Consider the following 25,418-nt stretch of genomic DNA (forward strand, 5'->3'; position numbering starts at 1 on the left):
ACAAGTTCCTAGACCTCTTGTGGTGTTAAGGAAAGATAAATTCCTTTTATGACATTGTGGTGCCATTCAAAATGGTGATTTTGAAGGTAGGCTGTAAGTTTGAAAGTGTTCTTGTGCTCCTCTCTGTAAACTTAGTTGGGTGATAGGGAGGAATCTAGGTATAGCTGCCTGCCGTGTATCGGACATGGCTGCTTTCTTCAGTGAAGAGGAGAGCCGCTTGTTCTTTCCCTCCCTCTCCCAGCTGCTTTCTGTGTTTTCCTGACATGAAAAATCTATGTATTTCCAGAACACCTTGTGCGAGTCTTTACTGTAAGTCTCGGCTATCATGAGACATGTTGTAATCACAAGGCATTACTGAGAGAGCTGGAACGCTTGCTGCATGAAAACTTTTTTGTTTTTCACTTCTAGCTCCATGGTTGCTCAGCCAGTGCTGCCTGCTTCCTGCATTGCTGCCTGTGCTAAATCTTACCTCTTCTCTGTGCTGCAGGGGAGAAAAGCTTGCCATGTTTGCCTATTTGGGGAACGTTGCAGCATAAGGGGGTCAGAAGTGAGTCTGATAATGCAAAAGGAAGTAAAGTTGAGTGTGTAGTCCAGACACCAGAGCTATGCATAGGGTGTACCTAAATAGAGTATTTAATTTCTGCTAAGCTTTTTGCAAAGGTAAGAATTAACAAGGAAAACTGATGAATTTTGCCTCTACCAGGTATTTTGAGTATTGATGTTTTTCTCTTATCTGCCTGAAACAATGGCTCATAGAAAGAGGAGTCAAGACTGTCAAGTCTTCAAGCACTTAAAACTCTGTGCTCAGTTGAGCCATACTACTGAGTTCTCTCCCATGCCTGATTGGACATGTGTCTTGTTCTCCTTGTTTAATTTTCCTTTTTTTGTCAATCTTCTTAAATAAGATTCTAAACCAAAATACGCAAAGGTTTCTTTTCTGAGAAGACTACTTCTTAATTCTTGCAGGGCTCAACAGGGAAGTACCAGTTCTTCTGCTTAATTTCTTTTTAGGATTTTCTCAATGTTTATTCATGTTTCTTGCACCTATAAAACTCATTGTGTGATGTTCTTCTCCTCAGCCCAATTATGCAGCTCAGGCAAACACCAACTGAAAGATATTTCTGTTGTCTCTTTAGTCCTGAAAGAAAGTCAGGAACCTGGTCCTGTCCTTTTAAATGAGAAACTTTGCCATTGATTTTACTAGATACAGGATTTAGCCCAGTGCTGTTATTGTTATTTTCTTGCCCTGGCACTGTTTAGAGCTTCCTCAGTTTAAGTATTTTTCTGTTAATAGAATTCACATGCTGTTTGCCATTTTCCAGATTAACAGAGTTGTTAAATAAGATCATGTCTGGTGCCAGTTCCCTTTGCTGCCACATCACAAACTTTCTGTGCTCCGATAAATGTGTTGCAATTTGTTTAATTTTAATGTGTTTACAGTACGTTAACACGCTTTCATGTTGTGATGGTTTTGATTTGCATATTTGAAATCAAATTATATTAATTAAATGATAAGAGACATCTGAGACAAAGTATCAAATACTAAATTAGAAATCCAAATCTGCTTGATCAAAAATCCTTGCAATGTACACTGTTTCTAGCTCTACTTTAAAAGTCTTAAACATGTCTGGCAAAACCTTTCACTGTGAATCAGTTCTCATGACAGGTTAAGAATTCTGCTGGTTTCAAAATGTTTAGATATGTTAAATGTAATACTCTTCAGAGAAGATATTTAACATTTTTTTGTTGAAAATATCAGAAGCCTGTGGTACTCTGAGTGAAAACATCTTTGTGCTGTAGGAGGCCAGGACAAAACTGTAACCTAGTTTTCTCTGTCTGAATTTAAGGAACAATTAGTGCAGAGTCTGATCGGGATATGAAGCCTAGGAAACACTATTTAGATTGTCAGTAACTATTTAATAAGCCGGTTTTTTTTTTTTGGCAGATATAGCTGGAAAAAGTGGTTTGTTCCTGTTTTGCGGTGTTTGCAGTAACTTGCAAAAGTAATAAAACAGAAAATAGAAGGCATAACAAATATTATTCTGGGAGGTTTCAAGCATAATAGCTCTCCTCCAGTAAAGGTGGATTACACATTTATAGTTTGCTAAACAAAATTCCTTAGATAGAAACAGGGTAGGATAGTTAAAAAGTGCTTTTTGAGAATTGGTCTCCTCCAGCTGCTTTCTCATCATATCTGAAGGAGTTGCCCAGGACTCCTGTGAACTTGTTAAAATCCTTTTTTCATTCATGCTTGCTTTCTGTATTTTGGGCACAGGGATGTGCATTATTTTGTCGGTCTTTTCTCTTCAGTGCAAGTTTGTTCTCTGTTACAGAGGATGGGGAGGTATTCCACCTAGCTTGTCAGGAAAGTAGGTTTTTTGCATCATAGGCTGTATAGTGATTCTTGGTAAAATGATGTCTAGATAGTAAGTCCACAGTTTTCAGCAGGCTCTAGAGCAGTTTCTGGTTTATGTGCGTGGTGTCCCAGCAGTATATTTAGAGATGAAAGAATCTGCAGATTTGTATGTAAAAAGTTTACAAAGAAAGCAATTGCTCTTTTTATTGTGTAGAGAGAATATATGTTTAATATTGACAAGAACTGATTAAGGTTATGTGTATGTGCTTGTACAGAACCTATTTTGGCCTATTTCAGGTCAGAATAAATGAGCAATATTTAAACCTCATCTTACAGAAGTATTTGTATAGTAACTCCTTTTTCAGAGATTTGGTACTCGGTCAAATGAACTTTTCAACGTTTTTTGGACAGTGGTCAAAAAATTCATATTGATGGTTTTTGGTTTGGTTGGAATTTTTTTGGAAAAGAGGATATTTAAAAGAAAGTTGCATGCTCAGGGTTTACTATTTGGCTGTTAGGTTATTCATCTGGGGTTGTAAGAAAACAACTTCCCTCTTTCAGCCAGTTTCAGCTAAGGTGGTAGTGAAACCACCAGTGTTTCTGGGATCTATTTGAAAAAATTAAAATGTTCGATTGGTGTTTATATTTGCGTTGATGGTGGCAAAGTTGTTCTTGGACCTGCTGTATAAATGTCATTGGTGTCATAGGATGCCATCTACTGCGCAGTGATCGGTGCATATGAGATAAATAGAACCTGCCTGTGAGAGTAGTAAATCCTAAAGTAAGAGTGTTTAGGAATTTTTTTAATTAAGATGTTGAAGAACTACAAATACTGTGTTAGCATTTCGAGGGAATGTTTAGTATGTTTTTCGAAGGAATAAAAGCAGCCCTACTTGTTATGTTTAGGTATTGTTGCCTTCATCTCAAAGTTAGATCTGGAGAAGAGATGTTGAGTGACTTTTTCAGTAGTCAGTGAATTTTTCATGGTGTTTTAGGGAAATATAAATGGTTGTAACGGTCATCTTGGTTTTTTTGGCCAATTTTAGTACTACGTTATTAAAATAATTTGTGTAATCAAATAGAAATGGATGGACTGACTTATAAAGGTTACAAATTCAAGTTAGGAAGGAGCAAAATGAAGCTAACTAGCACAACTTTTTCATCCCTTACACATAGGCCTTAAGATAATAAGTTTAATTACCTGGCCAGATACTAGTTTGTGTCTGGGACATTCCTCCCTGACTGCCTCGGTGCACAGGATGGACTGCTCTGAGGGTGAAATAGAGACGTGTAGTCTGCTGCACATCTGAAACAGAGATATGAGGCAGTCGGCTGTGTGAGGTTCTTGCTGTGGTGTCGGAATTGGAACGCATGATGAATGAATGAATCGGGGAATTCCAGACAGAAAAGGCAGGTGGCAGTTGCTGTGGGGAGCCATCTCTCTGTCCTGCGTGATTCCTGCATAGTGTTGGGTGTGTTTTGCAGTGCTTACTAATCACTTGTTCCTGATGCCCTAGGTGACGGAACCAGTTCTGTGTATAACTTCCACAACTTGGGATGTGAAAGCAAAAATGGAAAAACTCCTTTTGGTAGCAGGCTGACTGACACTCATGTGTTAGGACCAAGGCTGGAACTTGCTGGGCCAGCTGTACTGCTCAATTCTTTCTTTTTAGACCAGCTCTAGACAAGTACGAGACACTGTGAAAATGGGCTTCATGAAACTTGTTGATGACAGGGAGATGACAAGATTCAGGAGTCTGTTTCTACTCCAGATTCTGGAGAAGAAGGAAGAGCGCTGTTCAGAAAACAAACCTTTTTGCCCTTCTGGTCTAATGTAGGCCTGATTCCCTCCCTTTCCTCCCTTGTTTTCTTTCCAGTTCCAAGTCAACATCATCTCTGCCTGCAGCTTTAATCCAACTAGTTCTTTCTGCAGACATGCTAGTCTGGTTGCTGCTTCTTCCACTCTGCTATAGGAAGATCTGCATGTTCATCTCTGTTGCACACAGGATGTGCGAGGGGATGGAGCATTTTTAGTTACTTCAGGGGTATGGTGTGTGAATTTCCTGTTCAGCACTTGGAGCTGCAAGGGTGATGGAGTATGCTCTGTGTTGTAGGTCTCCTTGATGTTTGTTTTTCACAATCTGCTTTAGTAAACATGTGAGAAAAAATAAACAAGATTCAAAGTCCTATGGTTTAGCTGAATTTCCAGTGAAATTTTCACAGAAACAACAGAAGTTTCTGTTCCTAGAAATTAACCTCTCAAATTAGGCAGTAGTCTGCATTAAGAAATGAGGCTATTAAAGTAAGAAACATTTGGCATTTCTTTTTTTGATGTTGTCAAATGGCATATATTTTCCTATCTTCGGTCTTAGAAACAACTGAACCACTTAAGTGGAATGTCTTGCTTTAAGACTTGGGATTGCCATGTGGCATGTAGACTACAAATGAGATAGTTGATGTCAAGCAAATTTATTAAAAAACCCCAAACAAGCAACACCACAAACCAACACACTGAAAGAGTTTACACCGATATGTATCGGATACATACTAAAAGTAGTGTGACTTACAATCTTCAGAATGTAAAAATAAAACGCAATCCACAGGTTGCAACCTTTTGTACCACAAAGGAGGCAGCACAACTTTTTAATTCTCACTTGCATGCTTAAGTTGGGGTTTTTGAAAGGTAATTTTGAAAGGTAGAAACCTTAAAAGTTTTCCACTCCCCTTGGAATTCAGTGGTACTCTTGCATGTAATTCTGTCAGTCTTTGAGAAGGGTGAATGCTTTTAGTACTTCAGGTAAGGCAGGAAGAAATGCTTCAGTAACTGGCATTTTCAATCTGGAGGAGAAATCATTGACAGGCTAATTTTGTATTTATGTTGGACATTAGAGAAATTCAGTTATTCTCACTCTGAGCACTGATGAATTAGAAACAGTACCTGAATGACAGGCAGGAAGGTTGGGTTTTGGACATTTAGCTGCTGACAGGAATGTTAAATGGTGTGTCATGGTTTAGCCCCAGTTGGCAACTAAGCACCACACAGCCGCTTGCTCACTCCCCCCCGGTGGGATGGGGGAGAGAATCAGAAGAGTAAGAGTGAGAAAACTCATGGGTTGAGGTAAGGACAGTTTAATAGGTAAAGCAAAAGCTGTGCATGCAAACAAAGCAAAACAAGGAATTCATTCACTACTTCCCAGTGGCAGGCAGGTGTTCAGCCATCTCTAGGAAGGCAGGGCTCCATCATGTGTAATGGTTGCTTGGGAAGACAAACACCATCACTCCTAATGTCCCCCCCTTCCTTCTTTTTCCCCACCTTTATATACCGACCATGATTTCATATGGTATGGAATAGCCCTTTGGTCAGTTTGGATCAACTATGCTGGCTGTGTCCCCTCCCAACTTCTTGTGCACCTGGCAGAGCATGGGAAGCTGAAAAGTCCTTGACTAGTGCAGCAACAACTAAAACATCTCTGTATTATCAACATTGTTTTCAGCACAAATCCAAAACATAGCCCCATACCAGCCACTATAAAGAAAATTAACTCTATCTCAGCTGAAACCAGGACATGGTGAAACTACCCATGAACCTAATGTCTTCCAATGTGTTGCGAAAACAACGGAGTTTAATTCTCAGGGATATCACAAGGATTAAATACTGCACTCAGGAGCTAAATGTTACTGTCTTCACTGTTTGAATACTCCAGATGCAGGCTTCATATGTGTTTTAAATGTTTTCTAGTGATTAGTGAATGGCATTTCCTCTGAAATTTCTAAAAATTAAATGATTAATTGATACCAAAGTATTGATGAAGTTTAGCAGTTCACGTTGTTTGAGGCAGGAACATATTCCAGTGTCTCTGTATAGCTTATCTTGACCATATGTTCTTTGTAAGGAAAAAAAAAAACCCTCCTGAATTTTCCACAGTTTCTCAGGTCATTTTTATCTGGGCCAGATTATTGGGCTCTTAATATTATTATTCTGATTGCCCATAGTATCTGAGGAGGCCAAGTGGGGGGAAGAAGCCCCTTTGCTCTGTTACAAATGGGTGTCTATCCAAGGCAGTAATAGCTTGGGCCATTCAGGACACTTTAACTGATGTTATACCTTAGCTTTGCTTGTAATTGTAAAAACAAATTAATCCTGATATATGTAGTATTTGAACCACATGTCTGTCCAGTGTTGTTCTCTCCATTATGAAATCAGATTATGTCCTCCCTTTGGTGTCTCTGTTAAACCCAGGAGAAGTTGCTTTCATTTTAGTTAATTCCTAGCAAAACCAATTTCTATGTCATAAGAGCAAATTATATTTGGCTATCAGGATCAAAGTATGAAAGGTGTTGGGGGTGGTGGTGTTTTGGGTGGGGGTGTTTTGGTTTGTGTGTGGTGGTGGGGTTTTTTTTTGTTTGTTTGGTTTTTTTTTTAAATCACTGTTCGGCATGCTACATATAAAATGCCCATCTGATCATATATTCCCTGAAGTCATTGGCCTGGTTAGGTGAAGATGTGGGATGACTTGACATAAAAGTAGTAAGAATATTGTAGGGGTAAAACATATTAATGGGACTGTTAAGTATCTCCTGATTAATTTCACTCAGTGTGAAGCAGGAGAGACTGAGACTGTTGATATTGCAAGGGAATACTGCTGAAGAAACTTTCAGAACTTGAATTTTGATAATTAAAGGTAAAGTGAACCAAAACTCCTTAGGTTTTAGCACAATGCTACCCTCTAGTGGAACAGTGTTGCTTTTAGAAAACCCAGCATTCTTTGTCAGTGAACAGCAAGGTTTTAATTAGATGGGATACATGTTATGCAGTATGTGTGGGTACTTGTGTAGCAATAAGAAAATAGAAGAAAATTTGAGGAAGCCACCTCTATAATCTATGATAATGAAAATGTAATCTGTAAGTAAAATGGATATTTCTTTCTCTGATCATTCCAAATCGTTGCTTTGCAAAAGGTGAATCAGAAGTTCTCGTTGACTAGCAATTCATTCGGGATGTCGGGATATGATTTGGAAATCGTAAGATTTCATTCAAGGATTCTTCTAAAAGTCAGTAGCATTTTGTGCAAGTTAGAAATGTACACTGAGTATCTAAATCCTTGCCGCACATTGTTCAGGCTCTTCTCCTGGTTGAGTGTTTGCTTTTGCTCCCTGTTTCAGAGTGAACCCCTCCAGAGCATGTTTTCTCCTCAAAACCTGTGGCTAATATGGATGCATCCAGTTTAATCTGTCGTTACTGAATCTGTAACATACTTGCTGTATTTGCAAATGTAAGGTAAATGCAGGGAAATGTTGGATAGGTGAAAGACATGCTGTGCTGGTTGGAATATGTTATCTTTCAGTGTTTGGGATTTGTGCAGGGAGAAGAAATGAAATTTAGGAATTTCAGTTGATGTAAAGATTAAAGTAGAGAAAAATTAAAAAAAAATTAAAAGCTTTGATAAGGAAATAAGTGTTTACTATAGTAGAAGGAGTCAGGTGGGAGATTATTTGCCTGGGTATTTCAGTTTCTAGATCCCCAGTTGGATAGATGGGTTAGGTTTTGGCAGCCAAATAATAGGCTTGAAGAAGAACAGGAAAAACTGTAACAGACCTGACTTTGGTGAAACTGTTGTAAAAAGGGAAGAATAAGTGATATAACTCCTGGAAAAGAGGTGCTGCTGGATTCAGGGGGAGGTCTGGGGATTTAAGCATGGGTTTAGCTCCCAAACAGAGGCTTTTAATTCAATTATCGTTTTTCCTTTTGTGGTTTTCACTCTCTGCTACAAAAAGGATATAAAATTAACATGGTACATCCCCTGCTGTCAACCAGTTTCTTGGAGGGCAGGATGTGATAGTTCTGGCAAAATATTAACCTTGAGAGATGTAGAAAGCATGCTGTCTCTAGAATGTTGTTATTCTCTTGGTCTGACTTCACCAGCCATAGTGATGTGTTATGCTAAGGTTAGTTTTTCTGTTTCAATCAGATTGTAGACTTTCTAATAATTGATATTAAAAAGCAAAATTCTTCTGTTGTTTGAAGACCTTGTACATTTCCACTGGAAATGTTCTTAAGTTTTAAACACAAGCATTATGTTGTGATTTAAGTTTATGGCTGAATTTCTCCAAAGTTAATATCACAAAGTGTGTGGGGCTTGCAGTTTGGAATGATATGGAGAAGTATTGGCATGAAGAAAACATGTAAACGGAAACTTCTTAAAAACATGTCTGTCTTCCAGTAGGAACGATCTAGGTGTTTGAGAGGACATGTGACAGGAGGAGTTTGACTGTTGCAAGGAGGTTTACATCTGCATTAAATCAACTATCTTGAGCTTAAAGGAAAAAAGCAGGGAGAATACGATTTACTGGAGAACCAGGGCTTAATGCTTCATCTGGAAAGCTATTAGTGTCTGACATAGACTCTAGGTTAAACTAGTCTGCTCATTTCAGTGTGATGTCTAACTTGCTGATCAACTGTTTTCTAGAAAGTGTAGTAAACAACAAAAAGACTTGCAGTGCTGCCGATAACTGATAAGTGTTTTGTGTATAGCATGCATTGTTGGAGAGATATGGATGCTGCATAGGTAACATTTTGTAGATCTCTAAATGGAAAAAAAGCAAGCAAACCAACTGAAGCAATGAAATTCATTCTACATCATTAACAAGCAGGTATTCTCAGAAGTTAGTTCTCTCTGTGTCCAAATCATCAAAGATTGTTACAGATCCTTCAGAGTTTATGGATGAAACTTCAGAGAAAAGCATGTCATGTGAGAAAGACTTAAAAAAAACCCCAAACCCAAAAACTTTGAAGATTGTAACAGGGCCATCCTCAAAATGTTCTTCTTTGAGGCTATTAACAAAGATTCTTGAAATATTTTCTTTTCGTACACTATTCCATGTAGAGTGATGCTTTCAAAGTAGACACTGAGTGAGGCAACTAAAAAAATAGGTTCAGTATTCATATAAGCACAGTTCTTAGACATTAGAAATGATCAGATAAAGCCTTAAGCTATCCCTGTAGGTAAAGAAACTAAAGGAAAAAATGATAAAGTAATTTTGTCCACTGTTCATCTAAATGTGATGATGCAATTGTTTGAACAAGTAGCAGAGATTTAAAAGAAATTACCTGTTGTTGCATTCCTATATTACATGTGGTAAAGCTTCTGTTTCAGATACTACAGAGTGGAGTAGCACAACAAAAATATGGAAAAAAAAAAAATCTGTAATTAACACCAGTACCCTGGCAGTTAGGGTTAAAAAAAATAGGGAGGTGGCTAATGTGACTGTTTCTTTCTGGCAGTTTTATTTCTCTAAAGTAGTCTGTGCTTGTACCAAGCTATGGAGAACATGTCTTAGCTGATGCTGAAAGAGGATGTTGATCAAAATCCTGCTTTAATTGTATACACTGGTTTCTTTTGTGGAGGCCCTTAATTTGCTGCTACAATTGAAGGAAGTTTGTGTTAGACTTGACAGATTGCAAGATGATGACACTTCTCCTGCACTTAACTAAGTAACCAAGAGAGAACTGAAACCACACAGAGAAAAATGAAAACCTTTGGAAGCTATAAAGCCTTCTCTGACACATGCAGTGTGACTACCTTACAGTGGAAGCATTGAGCTTCAGAAAGAAATAGGGTGGTGAAAACTGATGCAGCCTAACTTCAAAAACCACCTCAACTTTTTTCTGTTATTTAAAATGGAAAAAGGTCATAATTTCTAGCCCACATATAATGTCAGGGATGGTTATAGTATTCGTCAGAATTAAAGTATTAGGAAGTGTGAAAGTAAAGGCTGAAAAGCTAGTGGATTTTTGTCAGTGGTTGGTTTGCTTATTGTTGTTTTTTCCTCTTGATCAGCCATTATACTGTTTGGTTTTTAAGAGCGTTTGGCCCAAGATTCCTAACCGAACAGTCAAAACAGCAGTTGATACTACCAGGTAAAGAAAGACGCCTGTAGGAAGGTGCGTCCGAAGCGATTTTATAACTTAACCTATTATTATTTCAGGTGCTTGAGTTTGCCCTTTTTTTACTTCAAGAATTCAAGATTTCTACTTCTGGGAGAGCAGTGTCTTTTAAAGACATAAATACATTTAAAAATGGAGTCTTGTGCCAGCTGCACATGTCAGAGGTGGCTGGCTCCTTTTAGTTGTTGAGAGGCAATAGCAACAAATCTGCGTCTTATTTTAAAAAAGTGCATTTATTGCTGTTTTAAAGCAATTTTATTTGTTTACAGGTGTCAGCTGTGATGCATGTTTAAAAGGAAATTTTCGAGGTCGCCGATACAAGTGTTTAATTTGCTACGATTACGATCTGTGTGCAACTTGTTATGAAAGTGGTGCAACGACGACAAGGCATACAACTGACCATCCAATGCAGTGCATACTAACAAGAGTAGATTTTGGTAAGTGATAAGTTCAAACTCTAGCAGTTTGCTGCTATGTTGTGTCTACAAACATAATACGGATTTTCATGTTTCTACTTATTAATCACTTCCCCCATTAGCACACTGAAAATGAGAGCAAGTTCTTACTTGTGTGTGTGTTATGCTGCCGTAACAGGGACAGAGCTTAAAATAAAATCTGAAGTCTCATATGTAATGACAAGTGGCCTTCAAAGCACAAATGCAATTAGTTTATTTCTGAGGGGTCAAAGAGTAGAATTGCAGTAGGCCTGTGTAAAGAACAGGAATGTGCTTACCAGGCAGTCATTGTACTTTTGTGCTTTTTGCAGGACAATTTGTCAGGACAATGGAGAAGTTCAGAGCAAATTTCCCAGCTTGCTTTCTCCTGAAAAAGAATCCTAAGCTGTTAGGATGCTTTATGATTTTAAGCATGTGGCTTGCACATTACCCGCACCATTTTAAAGGGGTTGTACTGGCAAAGAAAGTAATACAAATTATTTGTAGAATTCTCTGCCAAAATCATATTGTGTTACTTATATCAAGTACAGAACAAATGTACCTTCACTTGTCAGCTCAGGTGCTTATGTGACAGAAGATCATGCCACCTTTTGTGCCTAATTCTTAGGCAAAGGGAGCAGCTTAAATAATGGTTACCTTGATAATGTGTAGAGTGAGGTCTGACTGGATTCACCAGAATGGAGCTTGAGGCTTTTGTGATTTCCTCCCCCCCTGCAACTGCTAGGACAAGATCTGTCTGGTAAGTGCATATCTTGCTAAGTCAGAGGAGCATCATAGAATAGTCTAGTTTGTTTGGAAGGGGACTCTGGAGCTCATCTGATCCAACCTTCTATTGGAAGCAGGGAGATAAGTTGGGCTATCTCATCAAGCTAAGTCTTGAATATTTCCCTCAAGGCATGTTTCACCAATTCTGGGCCACCTATTCCAGTGTTTAGTTCCTGCAGTGAATTCTATGGGTTTTTTGTTTCCCTTTATCCAAGTGGAATTTCCTTTGAATCAGCTTATGCCTGCAGCCCATCACCATGCCTCCTTTTGAAGAGCATATCTCTATTTCCTCTACAACTACTTTTTCAGTATAAGAAGTTGGAGATGAGATCCACCTTGAGCCTTCTCTAGGGTGGATGAATCCCATTCCTTCAACCATTCTTATGTCAAGTTCTCCACCCTCTAACTGTCTTGGTGGACACAAATCTTTGTGCACATAAAAAAACCCCTAGATCCTCTCCGTTTTATTTCAATATCTGTCTTGAACTGGAGAGACCAAAACTGAACCTTGTGTTGCTGGTGTTGCCTAACAAGTGCCAAGTAACACTGGATAATCACATCCCTTAATTTGATGGCTGTTCTCTTACTGATTTAGCCCAGGTCATTGTTTGCTTTAGTGATGCAGGGGCACACTGCTGGCTGATGTTTGGCTTGCTGTCCACTGGGATCCCCCAGTCCTTTTCAGCAGAGCTGCTCCCCAGCTAGTTGACCCTGCGTTTGAGCAGCAACTGCTGTTTTGTCACTGCTCACTATTGGCAGATGGGCTACAAATCCTCTCTCATCTTCATTAGCATCTGTGTTTGTTCGTGGCTTCAGCATGCGGTTCTTATTGTTGGGGAGCAGCAAGACCAGGGCTGTTCCACAAGGAATAACAAACCAGGAGCTGAGGATGACCACAGCACAGCTAGGGTCAGTGTCCTCACTGACAGGGTGTGCAGGGCAGGGTTGGTAGCAGGAGCAGGTCCCGTTGACAGTTCCAGACAAAGCAAGTATAACAAGTCAGCTCTGGGGTCCATGCAGGAAACCTGTCTAAGGCAGGAGAGGGCTGGGTGCAGCTGCAGCATGGTTCATGGCCAGATGGTCAGACCTTAGATGTAGCACATGGGCAGAGAGTGTGTGTGGAGGTCTGCTTTGAGGTTGGTCAAGGCAGCTAAGGCCTATCGGTCAGCTCAGGGCCCTGATGCCTGCAGGGGAAACAAAACACCCAGCTGCTGCTGGATGAATAACTGAATACCTGCCATGTAATCATTGTCAGCCCCAGCAGTGTGTGTCTCACACTGAAGCAGTCAGCCCAGCGCTATCAGGCTGTGAGGTTGAATACTGAGATTGGCAGCTGATGAAACCGCATGAAGAAAAATGGAGGATGTGCTGTTTCTTCCTGCTAGACATAGCTGTACTGGAAACTTACTGAAAGATTGAAATAGCGATGCTCTGGCTGACAGGAGTGAGCAGCTGTTTCCAGATTCAACCAGGCTGGCATTTTACTCTAGCAAACGTGACTCTTGCACTGCCTTTGTAGTGAAAGGGGAGAGTTCCAAGTGAGGTGAGTAGAGATCCCACCTGTTGAGAGTAGATCCCTCCAGTCTGTGAAGCAGGACAACATTGGTGATTAACAGAATATTAAAGTCTAAATGAGTAGTACAGCTATATCACTATGTATCTTTGTTCCATAGGATCAGTTGTAAGATAATTCTGGTTGGAAGGGTTCTCTAGAGGTCTCTGGTCCAACCTGCTGCTCCAGGTTGTGAGGTCAGACCAGGTTAGTCAGGGCTTTGGTCACTTGGGTCTTGAAAACCTCCAGGAATGGAGATGGCACAGGGGCTGTTTGGGTATCCTGTTCCACTGCCTGTCTACATGGGGGAAAATGTTCTTCCTTATATCCTCTTGTCCTCCTGTACTGCAGCACTGAGAAGAGCCTGGCTATGTCTCCTTGATCCTATCTCTGTCAGTATGGGGGCAGCTGTTAGGTGACCCAAAGCTCTCTGCTCCAGGCTGAACCAGTGCTGCCCCTGCAGCCTCTCCTCACAGGGCAAATGCTCCAGCCCTGCCATCTTAATGGCCTTCTGCTGAACTCGCTTCAATTTGATGTCTCCCCTGTACTTGGAGGACCCAAACGAGATGCAGTGCTTGGGTGAGGCAGACAGGTGCTGAGCCGAGGGAGTCACCCCTACTCATACTGCTCTAGGTACATGGCTGGCCCCTGCTCAGCTTGCTGCCCCCCTGCACCGTCTCCTCAGAGCTGCTTCCTGGCCCTGCCGACATCGCTGCCCAGGTCTACCTGCCTGGGGCAGGGCTGGGCTGAATTTTGTAAGATTCCTGTTGGCCCATTCCTTTATGCAAATGTTTATAAATAGAGGGTAGGTAAGCATTATTTCTTTAAGTTTATAGCAGAATATCTAGCAGGTTTTAGAATGTTTTTTGTTCAGGAATCTGCAGCAAAACAGAACTAGCAGCAGTTTCAAGGGTAATACTGTTTTGAATAGTATGGCTGCTTGATCAGTGATACAGGAATATATATACTTTGTAAAATGTGGTGTGTTGCCACCATTTAGTTTCTTCAAACATTGAAAAAAAAATTCAATCAAATCAAATACACTACGACTTGTGTAATACCAACATTTTTATCTATATGTATGTATCAAACTGAAATTATATTATTCATATGAAGAAAAGTGAAACTAAAATTCCTGACTGCTGTGTACCCTTGTAAAGAAATATGTCTTAACAGAAAGCAGGGACAAGCTGTTATAAAATGTAGTCCTGAATCATCTCTTTGAAAGACTGATTTTTATCTAAGGAATCCTACTGTACTTCTGTCTCATTACGAACCTCCTGCCAAGTTTAAGGATGTGTTAGATTTAAATGTTAAATACAAGCAGTCTATAGCTGTAGATCGATAATAAAGCGAAACTGCTCATATTTTTGGTAGAGTTTTCACACTAAATTAATTTTTTGTTTGTTTTGTTTTGGTTTTCTTTATTTTCCACAAAAAGCTTTAATATCTAAACACTGTTGAGCTTGAAATCTAACTCCATAAACTATTGTTGAGTCCTCTTTACACAGTATTCTGATCCTTTTACTCCTTTGTATTCTTCTTCTAATTGATAAGCAGTGTGAGTGATGAATCTTCTCTTAGAGGGATGTGATTTAGTCTGGTGGTCTTTTTTACTTAGCAACCCTGTCTTCCTAGCTACTTTGAAAAGAGGGCTTTAGAGGTCCAGAGGAGTTTGAAGAGTTATGGACTCCTGCTTTTGTGTAGGAAGGTATTTGGAAAGAACCAAAACACATTATCTGAAAGATTTCTTTGTGGCCGGAAGGGATAATTCTTTGGTCATGGGCCAGTTGCATCATAACAGTAATACAACTGTAAATTAAAACAGTAATACAATTGTAGGTTTCCTTGCTTCTGCAGCCAAGGAGGTATTGCCTTTTCATTTTTTCCCCATACTACCTGTGATTGTTAGCATCTTCCTTAGCAAATGAGCATTGATAGTCAATAACATGGCTGTATTCATAATTTTTAGGATTTTTGATGTACTTCTAAAAACGAAACAGGTGGAGAAGTATCCATTCAGTAACTTCAATGCTAAAATTAGACACAAAGGTTCACAATATCACTTAATTACCAACCTCTTTTTTTTTTTTTAATTTATATTATAGTATAAAATAAAACTTATCTGGTGACCTGTATTTGAGTTTAGAAAAGGGACAGATTTTGATTGTAAGAGGTGGAGAGAGATTAAAGTTGAGGAGGAAAAAAGAAGGGAGGTATAAACTTCCAAAGGAAAAATATTTGGATTTGCTAGTGACTGATTTCACTTCTGACAGGTGCATTTTTTAATTCTTTTTTTTTCTTCAGATGAAGGCATATTTATTTGGCATGTGCATTTGCTGTGTATTATGAGAAAGATGTGGAAGGAGGTATGAGTGGGAGAACATGCAGGAGTATAATCAGAAGGCTGGAAAGAACTCAGATTTTTATTTTTTTAATTAATAAATGGCTTGTTTCATATTGTCTAAAAGCAAGGACCAGAAACACAGGATTTGACAGTACTCATCAAACCTCTCCTCTCTGTGACAGAACAGTGTGTACTGCTGGAATTCTTGACATCTGGACTGAGCTAACAACATATCTAAGGAAAAGATGTTTTTACCTGCATGCTAATCTATTTACCACTCTCTTCAGGTTGGTTGTGGCCCTGTGCCCTTTGTTTAGCTGCAAGGTTGGAGTTGGTACTTCTGCCTTACTTGAAAATACTTACATTCATAAGTAGTGAGGCTTACAGGTAGAGGTTTTTAGACCACCTGATAATTTTGAGGGAATTTTTTTTTTTTCATTTTAGGTAGTAGATGCAGAAGTTACTTTTATATGCAAATCCTCTAAAGAATAAGATGATTTGCCCCTTTTTTCATTAGCTTGTCCCTTTGAGTCATCATCATCATCTTGTTTTATCCAGATTAGTATATAAGATGCCAGGACTTGGAAAAATCCCAGAAATGAGTCTGCTCAGCTAGGAGAAGTCCTCAAAGGAAAATTTGACTTGCTGTTCTTGCACGTGTATGTTTGCAGTGATGGAGAATTTCAGTTTTCTAATCAGTAAATAGGTATTTAATCATCATCATGAGGATCATACCAAAGCTTGAGGGAGATCAGAGGATCAGCTCTACAAACTGTCATTAGCTTTTGATGTGTTTATGACTGGCATTTTTGCTATTCCCACAGGTATGCAGAATTTTTTTGCAGAAGTTCTTGTTGAATTCCTGAGTTTCAGAGAACAATATAGTGTTGACATGTGCTGTTTTGGGCAGATTAAATGCAGTTAAATTTGGAATTATTCTTAACTATTCAGTTCAAAAGTTTGGCCATCTTACTTATTTTGTTCCCAGAATCTTTATTTAAGTTCCAACTCTGTTTTATCTTTAGGACACTGAAGTTTACGTTTCCTCTGTGTAATGACACTGTAGAAGAAAGAATGCTTTTAAAGCTTTGCTTTTTGCTATATGCTGTAACAACTTGTGTAATGAGCTGCTTTAATTAGAATTTTGCTTCGTACAGTTGCAAGGAGGATTCTTTCATCTGTCTTCATTGAAGCATTTTGCATTTATCTGTTTTAGACAACCATCATTTTGAATCCTTTGCCTTACAGATACATTTTTCTGAAAGAATATCTGTTCCAGAGTCTGTATGGCTGATCCATTTAGAGACTGTTTTAGTGACTGCTTGGAACCTTGTCCCATGTAAACCTTGTTTGTTCTTTCCTCATTTGAAACCATGACATATGTAAATTCTTTGTATTTGAGTATACTGCAGCATATTGGTAATTTTTTTACCCCCACTCAGATTTTTTTGCTACATCAGAATGGGAGTCTGAATGTGATTCTTGGAGAAACTTTCAGAGGAGTACTTAGTGAAATATGTACTGAAATGGCACTGGTTAGGAGCTCCAAAATCTTGGAAGTTACGTGAATTATGTAGAACTTCTGTGTGTTGTATCTGAAACAGTCTCCATAACACCTCAAACTTGGAGCAGGTTAATTTTCATATAAGTCTTTATTGCATATCACGTAAATAAGAGGAGAATGGAAGACTTGGAAACAAGACTGGTCACCACCTGGAAAATGTGTGCTGTAATTTTAGAGAAGCTATTCAAGTCAAAAGATAGTTGTGCATGTAGGTAAATCTAATTGGTTCATCCTGTAGGATGATGTTGCTTAACACTTGTACATAGGGACTGTTAGAGTTCTGAATGCTAATGGTGCAATCCTGCTTCAGACCCAGGTTTTATGGTCACCTGCCAGGGTAACTGTAGTACCAATCCACTGATATAGAATAAACACAAGCTTACTGCGAGTAATGGATAAGAACTACAGATAGTTTTAAAAGCTTTGACATGGGGGAATTTGCTGCTGTTCCTGTTTTTGAGCATTCAGAACACCCTCTAAAGCTGATTGATACTTAGCTTATAAACTAAACAAGCAGATTTAAGAGTTTGTAAGAAGCTTTCTTCCAATCTGGTAGTATTGTTGTCTTCAGTTGAATATGGTATATTTAAATGTTGGCCAGTGACCTCTCCTGCAAATGTGGGAAGGTAAACTTTCCTCTTCATAGCTTCAGTGGTTCTTCCCATGGATTTGTAGGACATTGGGTAAGGACAGATGTTTGAATTAAGACATACCACATGTCTTGTTGTTAGGATGCCAGCTGAATGCCTGACAACTTGTCAAGGAAATGCCCATCATTCATGTGTTGGGTGACTTGGATGTGTTCAGAACTGAGTCCTGATCCATGTTGTGCAAGGACCTTTGGGATTTCCCTCTAATAATGATTCCAGGCATCTGTTTGTGTCAGTACTATACAAATGACTTTCAGGTTGAGGGGGTGGGGGTGCTAATCTTTTGGGCATGTCTTCCAATTTACGTTCATGCTGACTTTCAATCTGTATAGCTCTCTGTTTCACTCATACCTGATATTCAATTCCATTCTCTAATGAAAAGTTACTTCTGTGCCTTACTGTATAAAACATTTAATGGAATCTCAAATGCTGCTTTGGAGAACTAAGACTTAATCGGCTGGGAACTTTTTACTTTGGATAGTTGGACATAAAGTTTTCCTCATGTATGTGAATAAATGAACCTAGATTCAGGCTGGTACTCAAGCTTAGTGTGATAGTTAATTTGATGAACCAGTTAAAATGCTCAGTGTGTCAGGTAGTGTTTCTTCTTTGGCAAGGCTGTTTGTCTACTTGGGCATTTCTTACCATGCCTGTTAAAGGGGTATCTTTCTCTCATCCTCCAGCATTTAAATTCTCAGGAAGCAGTTTCCATATAAGGGGAACAGGGACTTATGAACATAAACATTATTCTGCAATGTATTCAATCTGATTCTGTATCTTCAACTCTGCATATTAGTAAGTTACTGAGAAGTTCATTTCCTGTATTGGTCTTGGAGTGTTAGCCCTCAAAACCTAGTTATATGTAAAACACTATCAGTTAATATAGTGGGTTATAGATACATACATTTGTAGCTTAAGCATCACCTTTTGTAAGGCTGCAGAAACAAAAATGTTGTTCTGTTCTTCCTAGTCATGTCCTAAAGAGAGGTCAGTAGCAGTAGGTGTCATAAACCTTAGGAAGCTGCAACTTAAGCTGTTGGAAGGATGTGTTCCTAACACATTAGATAGATACTGTCTTGTGGTGCAGAACATGAGTTCTAGTATGTGTTCAGACTTGTCCAATTTTTAATTTATAGCAGAATATTCATAATTCTGTGAAAATATTTTTCATTTACTTATCAGTGAGTCCTAGAAAAAATGTAATTGAAAATCTTTTCACTGACTTGCTGGAGAAAATCACACTTTTTATCTTGATATGAATGTGAAGTTCATTCATGTTTCCTATAGAATACATAATACCTACAGAGGACGAGAGAGAAAAGCATTATTTTCTTGCATGGTTTGATGAATTTTCATGTTAAGTTTGGAGAACTTCTATGTTAGCAACTTAGTGCCTGCTTTTCATCAATAGTGCAAAAGTGCTTAAATTCAACTTGCCTAAAAGTTGCAACCAGTGTGTAATGGATAATCAGATTCCTTTTTCACTATCAATCTTTTGGATTATATATTTGAGACATTTCTAAAACTGCGTATTGCGAAGCAGTGGTTCAGCTATGGCATAAATATTGACATGTGGTATCACTGAGGACTTCTAAATTTTTAATGTAAATTTTTCAGGTACTGTTGAGAATTCAGCTTTTGAAAACTCATCTTATGATTGAAAAATACCATAGGTGACCTTGTACATGGGATAAGAAGGGTGGTGGAAAAGTTAAGGTTTGGCAGTATCAACAAGCAGCATCATAGGAATCTTTGCTCCTACTGAATGTTAGAAAACTATGTTATGTTTACTAATGAAAATGAAATGTAGTCTGTGTGGTTTTTGTCATCAGTAATTGAACGCTTCTTGAATATCAGCCTATGGCCTTTATACAACATTAAAATAGCCATTTCAATTAAATACTGGATTAATTTGGTAGTGATTACATTGAAGTACATTTATAAACAGAGGTGTACATGAACAAAATAAATGATGCTACTGCTTTGAAGTAACCTCTATTTAAACACTTTCTGTTCCAGATTTGTACTATGGTGGAGAAGCTTTCTCTGTAGAGCAGCCACAGTCTTTTACTTGTCCTTATTGTGGGAAAATGGGTTATACGGAAACATCTCTTCAAGAACATGTTACTTCTGAGCATGCAGAAACATCAACAGAAGTGGTAAGAAGCTTCAGAATTGGCTTTCAGTTGTGGTGGAAATATATTAAAAAGATCGGCTCTTCTGGGAAATTGGTATCCTCCTGTTCTTTTTCTTTCTTGAAGCATGAGTTGATTTAAATGCTTTGTAAGAAGACTTACCTATATTTGACAGTGACATCAACGTTCTTCTACATTCCATGGCTATTGTAATATAATGAGCCTGCTTTCATCTTTTATGGTTGCTGTTTGGTTGTTCTGATGGAAAGGCTGCCATGTTTAGGAGTTTTTTATCCTGTAAGACATAATTTAGAGTGTTTATATGGTTATTCTGTGTAGCCATGTCTCCCTTTTCACAAACGGTATGTAATTGTCCTGGAAGCTCATAGCTGTGCCAGTCTTTTGTAACTATAAGAGAGAGGAAGACATGCAGACAGTTGGGTGTGTTTTTCAAACAATTTTTGTAATGGACCTGGTATATTTATGCAGCGGAAGTTGTCATTCTTTTGAAACTATTGCTGTTAAAGCAGGGTTTTTTTCCCCCATCCCTAACCATTAAAACTCTTGACATGGTTAAAAATGCACTTCTTAAACAAGTGTCAACAGAAATGCTTTAATCTGAGGTGTTAGCTCCTGCTATCCTGATTGTCTTTGGGAGTAGGAGAAACTAGGTTAGCAGAACGACATCCAGGGTGCTCTCATCTGGTTAACTGTTGTGCCATAGATGCCTAGAAAATGTAAATGCCTGAAGTGGATTACTCATCACTAATACATTGCGAAGAAATTACTTATAAATAGGTTCTCTATCATAATCTTCTAGTTTTCTTAACTTCCAAGGAATTCTGTGGAAGAAAATGGACCTTTCCTCTCCAAGCCTATTAAGGATCTTGTGCGAAAGAGTGATAGGTGGTTTGTCCACTTTTTTGAGACTCAAAGGTGTTCTGATCTTTCTTAAAAACGTATGAAATGAAACAGTTTACTGCACAATCAGTTGCACTGTAGGATCATAACTTAATTTAGTGACACACTGCAATTTTTATCATCTCCTTGAGTTTTTCTTTAGCTTTGCAACTTTCTATCATAGTGTCAACCATTGAAAGTTCCCCGTTTGGATGACTTTCTTTGGTGGCTTAGTATTGCAATTCTGACTTGCACCACTTGATGTCAGTGATATGTTCCTGACGCAGAATGTTAAGATTCCAGGTTTTTAAATTTGATGCATCCTTGTTTGCAGCTGTGACTTCTAGAATTCAGTACATAAAGCTTAAATTTGCCATTCCAGACACCTGCTACTCCATTGGTTCCTGAAAGAGTTGGATGTGCTAAAAAAAAAATTCTTTCCTTTTTGTGAGTCAGTCTGCAACTTTGTTATATCTTTATTCCAAACAATGATAAAGGACAATATTTTAATCCTTGAATATGATTGTATATGTTTGTGCTAAGTTTTGAATCTAGCTTTTGTGATAAATGTTTAGTGTGCATACACATAAAACTACTTGGGTACTGTAGTCTTACTGTAGATAGTGAAAGGCTACAGCATTACTAAAGAGGAAAATATTATGGATTCTAAATGTTTGTGGTCTTAGGTTTTCAAGCAATTACTTCTGTTTAGATACTGAGCTTGTAGTCCTTGTAGTATCTCTGTCTGTCCAAAGATGTGTTTTATTTTAGATATTTATTTTTAGATCTTTAAGGGTAGTTTACAGGGATGGAATCACTTTTATTTTACAGCCCTCACGCCACATTTTTCAAAGAAAAAGTCAAAGAATTTTTGGTCCATTAAATTTTGCCATTTTTATGTTCAGAGTGGAGATGTTCAAACTTCAGATAAGAAGTTTATTTTCTGCTGATTTTTCTCAGGTATTTGGTATTGGTACGTACAGCAATGTTGGGTATTTGCGGGTAGGAATCACAGACTGGCGGAGGTTGGAAGGAGACCTCTGGAGGTCATCTTGTCCACCTCCCCTGCTCAAGCAGGGTCACCTACAGCTGGTTGCCCAGGAGCATGGCCAGACAGCTTTTTAATATCTCTGAGGATAGAGACTCCACAGCCTCTCTGGGCAACCTGTCCCAGTGCTCAGTCACCCTCACAGTAAAAAAATGTTTCCTCGTGTTCATGAGGAACCTCCTGTGTTTGAATTTGTGCCCACTGCCTCTGGTCCTGTCACTGGGCACCACTGAAAAGAGCCTGGCTTCATCCTCCTTTCACCCTCCTTTCAGGTATTTATGTACATTAATTAAAATCCCCCCCTAGGACTGCTCTTCTCCAGGCTGAACAGTCCCAGCTCTCTCAGCCTTTCCTTGTAGGAGAGATGCTCCAGTCCCGTAATCATCTTTGTAGCCCTTTGCTGGACTGTCTCCAGTATGTGCATGTCTCTCTTGTATGTGGAGCTGAGAACTGGGCACAGTACTCCAGGTGTGGCCTCACCAGTGCTGGACAGAGGCAAAGGATCACCACCCTTGACCTGCTGGCAACACTTCCTAATGCAACCCAGGACACCATTAGCTTTCTTTCCTGCAGGGGCACATTGCTGGCTCATGGTCCGCCGAGACCCCCAGCTCCTTTTCTACAAAGCTTCTTTCCAGCTGGGTGGCATCCAGTGTGTGCTGGTGCCTGGGGTTGTTCCCCCCCAGGTACAGGACTTTGCACTTCCCCCTGTTGAACTTCATGAGGTTCCTGTTGGCTTATTTCTCCAGCCTGCTGAGGTCCCTCTGAATGGCAGCATGGCTCTCTGGCATATCAACCACCCCTCCCAGTTTTGTGTCATCAGCAAATTTCTCACTGATCGCCACCCTCTGAGCCCAGCCATTAAGCCAGTTTTCACTCCACCTCACTGTCTGCTTATCCAGCCTGTGCATCAACAGCTTGTCTATGAGGATCCTCTGGGAGACAGTGTCAAAGGCCTTACTGAAGGCCAGGTAGACAATATCCACTGCTCTCCAGTCATCTACCAGGCCAGTCCCTTCATCACAGAAGTTTATCAAGTTGGTCAAGCGTGACTTCCCCTCTGTGAAGCTATGCTGACTACTCTTTATGATTTTCTTGTCTTTAATGTACCTGGAAATGGTGTCCAGGATTAGCTGCTCCATCACCTTCCCGGGGATCAAGGCGAGCTGATCTGCCTGTAGCTCCCCAGCTCCTCCTTCTTACCCTTCTTTAAGATAGGAGTGACATTTGCTTTACTCCAGCCCTTGGGCACCTCTCCCAGTTGCCATGATTGATCAAAGATTATTGAGAGCAGCCTCTCAATGGCATCTGCTGGCTCCCTCAGGACTTGTGGGTGCATCCCATCACAGCCCATGGACTTAAGTATGTCCAGTTCACTTAAGTATTGTCTAACCTAATCCTCTTCCACCAGGGGAATGTCTTCCTTGCTCCAGACTTTCCCCTTGGTCTATGGGGCCTGGAATTCCTGAAGGCCGGTCTTGCTAATAAAGACTGAGGCAAAGGAGGCATTCAGAACATCAGCCTCTTCTGTCCTGTGTAACCAGGTCCCCCATCTTTTGAGCACTGGGCCCACGTTTTTCCTAGTCTTACTTTTGTTGCCTATGTAGTTCTAGAAGCCCTTCTTGTTGCCTTTGACATTGCTCGCTGAATTCAGTTCCATTTGGTCTTTAGCTTTCCTTACTTTGTCCTGGGATGCTCGCATAATGTTTCTGTATTCCTCCAAGGTTACCCTAGGAGGGTAACCTCTGTATGCTTCCTTTTTGTGTTTGAGTTTGGCCAGGAGCATCTTGTTCATCCACGTAGGCCTTCTAGCATTTTTTGCCTGACTTCATATTCATTGAGATGGAGCAATCTTGAGCTTGGAGGGGATGATCCTTAAATATTAACAAGCTTTCTTGGGGCCCCTCTACCCTCCAGGGCCTTATCCCATGGGACTCCTCCAAGCAGATATTTAAAGAGACCAAAGTTTGCTCTTCTGAAGTCCAGGGTTGTGAGCTTGTTTTTCATCTCCCTCCCTGCCCTTGCAATCCTGAACTCCACCATCTCAAGGTCACTGCAGCCAAGGCTGTCTTTGACCTTCACATTCTGTATGAGCCCCTCATTGTTGGTGAGTATGAAGTCCAGCAGAGCTCCTCCTCATTGGGTCCTCTTGTCACTTGGAGGAGGAAGTTATCATCAGTGCACTCCAGGAGCCTCCTGGATTGCTGCCATGCTGTGTTGTCCCTCCAGGAGATATTGGGGTGGTTGAAGTCCCCCATGAGGACAGGGCCTGGAAGTGTAAGGCAGCTCCTGTATGTCTGTAGAGGGCCTGATCCATTTGTTCTTCCTGGTCAGGTGGCCTACAGTAGACACCCACTATGTCACCTTTGCCTGTCCTCTCTAATCCCAACCTGTAAGCTGTCTGTCAGCTCTTCTTCCATCCCCAGGCAGAGCTTCATGCATTCCAGCTGCTCTCTCACATGAAGTGCAAGCCCCCCTTTCTCTTCTAAAGAGCCCCCTTCCTCTCCTTTCTAAAGAGCCTGTATCCCTCCATTGCAATGCTCCTGTCATGGGAGCATCCCACCATGTCTCTATGATCCCAAGAAGATGGTAGCCCTGCAACTGCACACAGATCTCTAACTCATCATGGTTATTCCCCATGCTGTGTGCATTAGTATACAGGCACTTTGGAGAGGCACCCCAGCATGTTGAGGTCCTGGAGAGGAACTCTAGGAGGAGAGTTTGATGATATTTCCTTGAAGGGGATCGTTTTAATTCTGGGTACTTTAATTGGAAATTTTACTGGTGTCTGTGGGAGTAGTTGTAAGTGTTGTGATTAAGTCTCTGAGGTTACACACTAAAAAGAATAAATCGTATGATTTTGGTGAGTACTAAAACCTTAGTAATTACTAGTATGTCTTCACCACTAAACGTCCAAGGGTAATGGTAAGCATTATAAGGCAAGTGCAGAAGAATGTGGTTGTGAGCATGATGATTGTTATTGTTGGTGTTGGTTTTCAGGTCAGTCAACTGTTCCAAATAAAATGCAGCATTCAACTAGAAGTCTGCTAGCATTGTAAATATAAAAATTTTAGGAAACTTCATCAAATGTCATCTTCGAATCTCATTTCAGCACAGAGATGCAAACTTTCTACTGTTATGTTGCACTGCAGCAACTTTCTCACGTTTAGGAAGGCAGTAACTAGGCTCCTTGTATGGTAACTGTAAGGGCTAGGTTGTTGATACGTTACTGGTAAAATTGAGGAGAGCTTTTCTTGCAGTAATGACGTGGACAATCTGAGACAGTCTGAATGGATCCCATTTCATTCTTGAAGATTACAGTGTCTCTTGTTGAGGTTACAGAAATACTGTCACTTAAAGTGGTTACCTTGTATGTAAATAGGGAGGCAGTGGTAATACAAGCACACTTCTGGAAATCAGCAGGTATTCTGTGAGTGTGACTGACTTTGCAGTCATCTTTCAGGCATCAGAGTAACATGATTTTTTTTAATACAAATGATCATAACGTCAGGAGAAAGTTCTGACAATGTTTTCCTTTCATCTGCACCATTTGTTCATGCATGTTCTATTAACAATGATTTTTAGCTGTGTCACGCTTACTCAGTGATGCTGCAGTCTTTGTTGTGATTTTGCCAGAGCTTATGCTTAACTAAATTTTTGTTTGTGTGTAACAATGCTTCAGTAACTTTTCCCAGTCAGAG

General features: G+C 39.7%; 1 protein-coding gene across 2 annotated transcripts in view; it reads left to right on the forward strand.

Moving 5' to 3' along the window:
* LOC142421810 (E3 ubiquitin-protein ligase KCMF1) overlaps nt 1–25,418 on the forward strand; it is a 52,498-nt gene that overhangs the window by 15,946 nt on the left and 11,134 nt on the right. For both annotated transcript variants that reach the window (XM_075526906.1, XM_075526907.1), the window contains exons 2-3: nt 10,571–10,738; nt 19,654–19,793. In XM_075526906.1, the coding sequence (XP_075383021.1) occupies nt 10,571–10,738; nt 19,654–19,793 (308 nt within the window). The remainder of the gene's footprint in view (nt 1–10,570; nt 10,739–19,653; nt 19,794–25,418) is intronic.

The sequence above is a fragment of the Mycteria americana genome, chromosome Z (genome assembly GCF_035582795.1).
Source record: "Mycteria americana isolate JAX WOST 10 ecotype Jacksonville Zoo and Gardens chromosome Z, USCA_MyAme_1.0, whole genome shotgun sequence".
Taxonomy (NCBI): Eukaryota; Metazoa; Chordata; class Aves; order Ciconiiformes; family Ciconiidae; genus Mycteria; species Mycteria americana.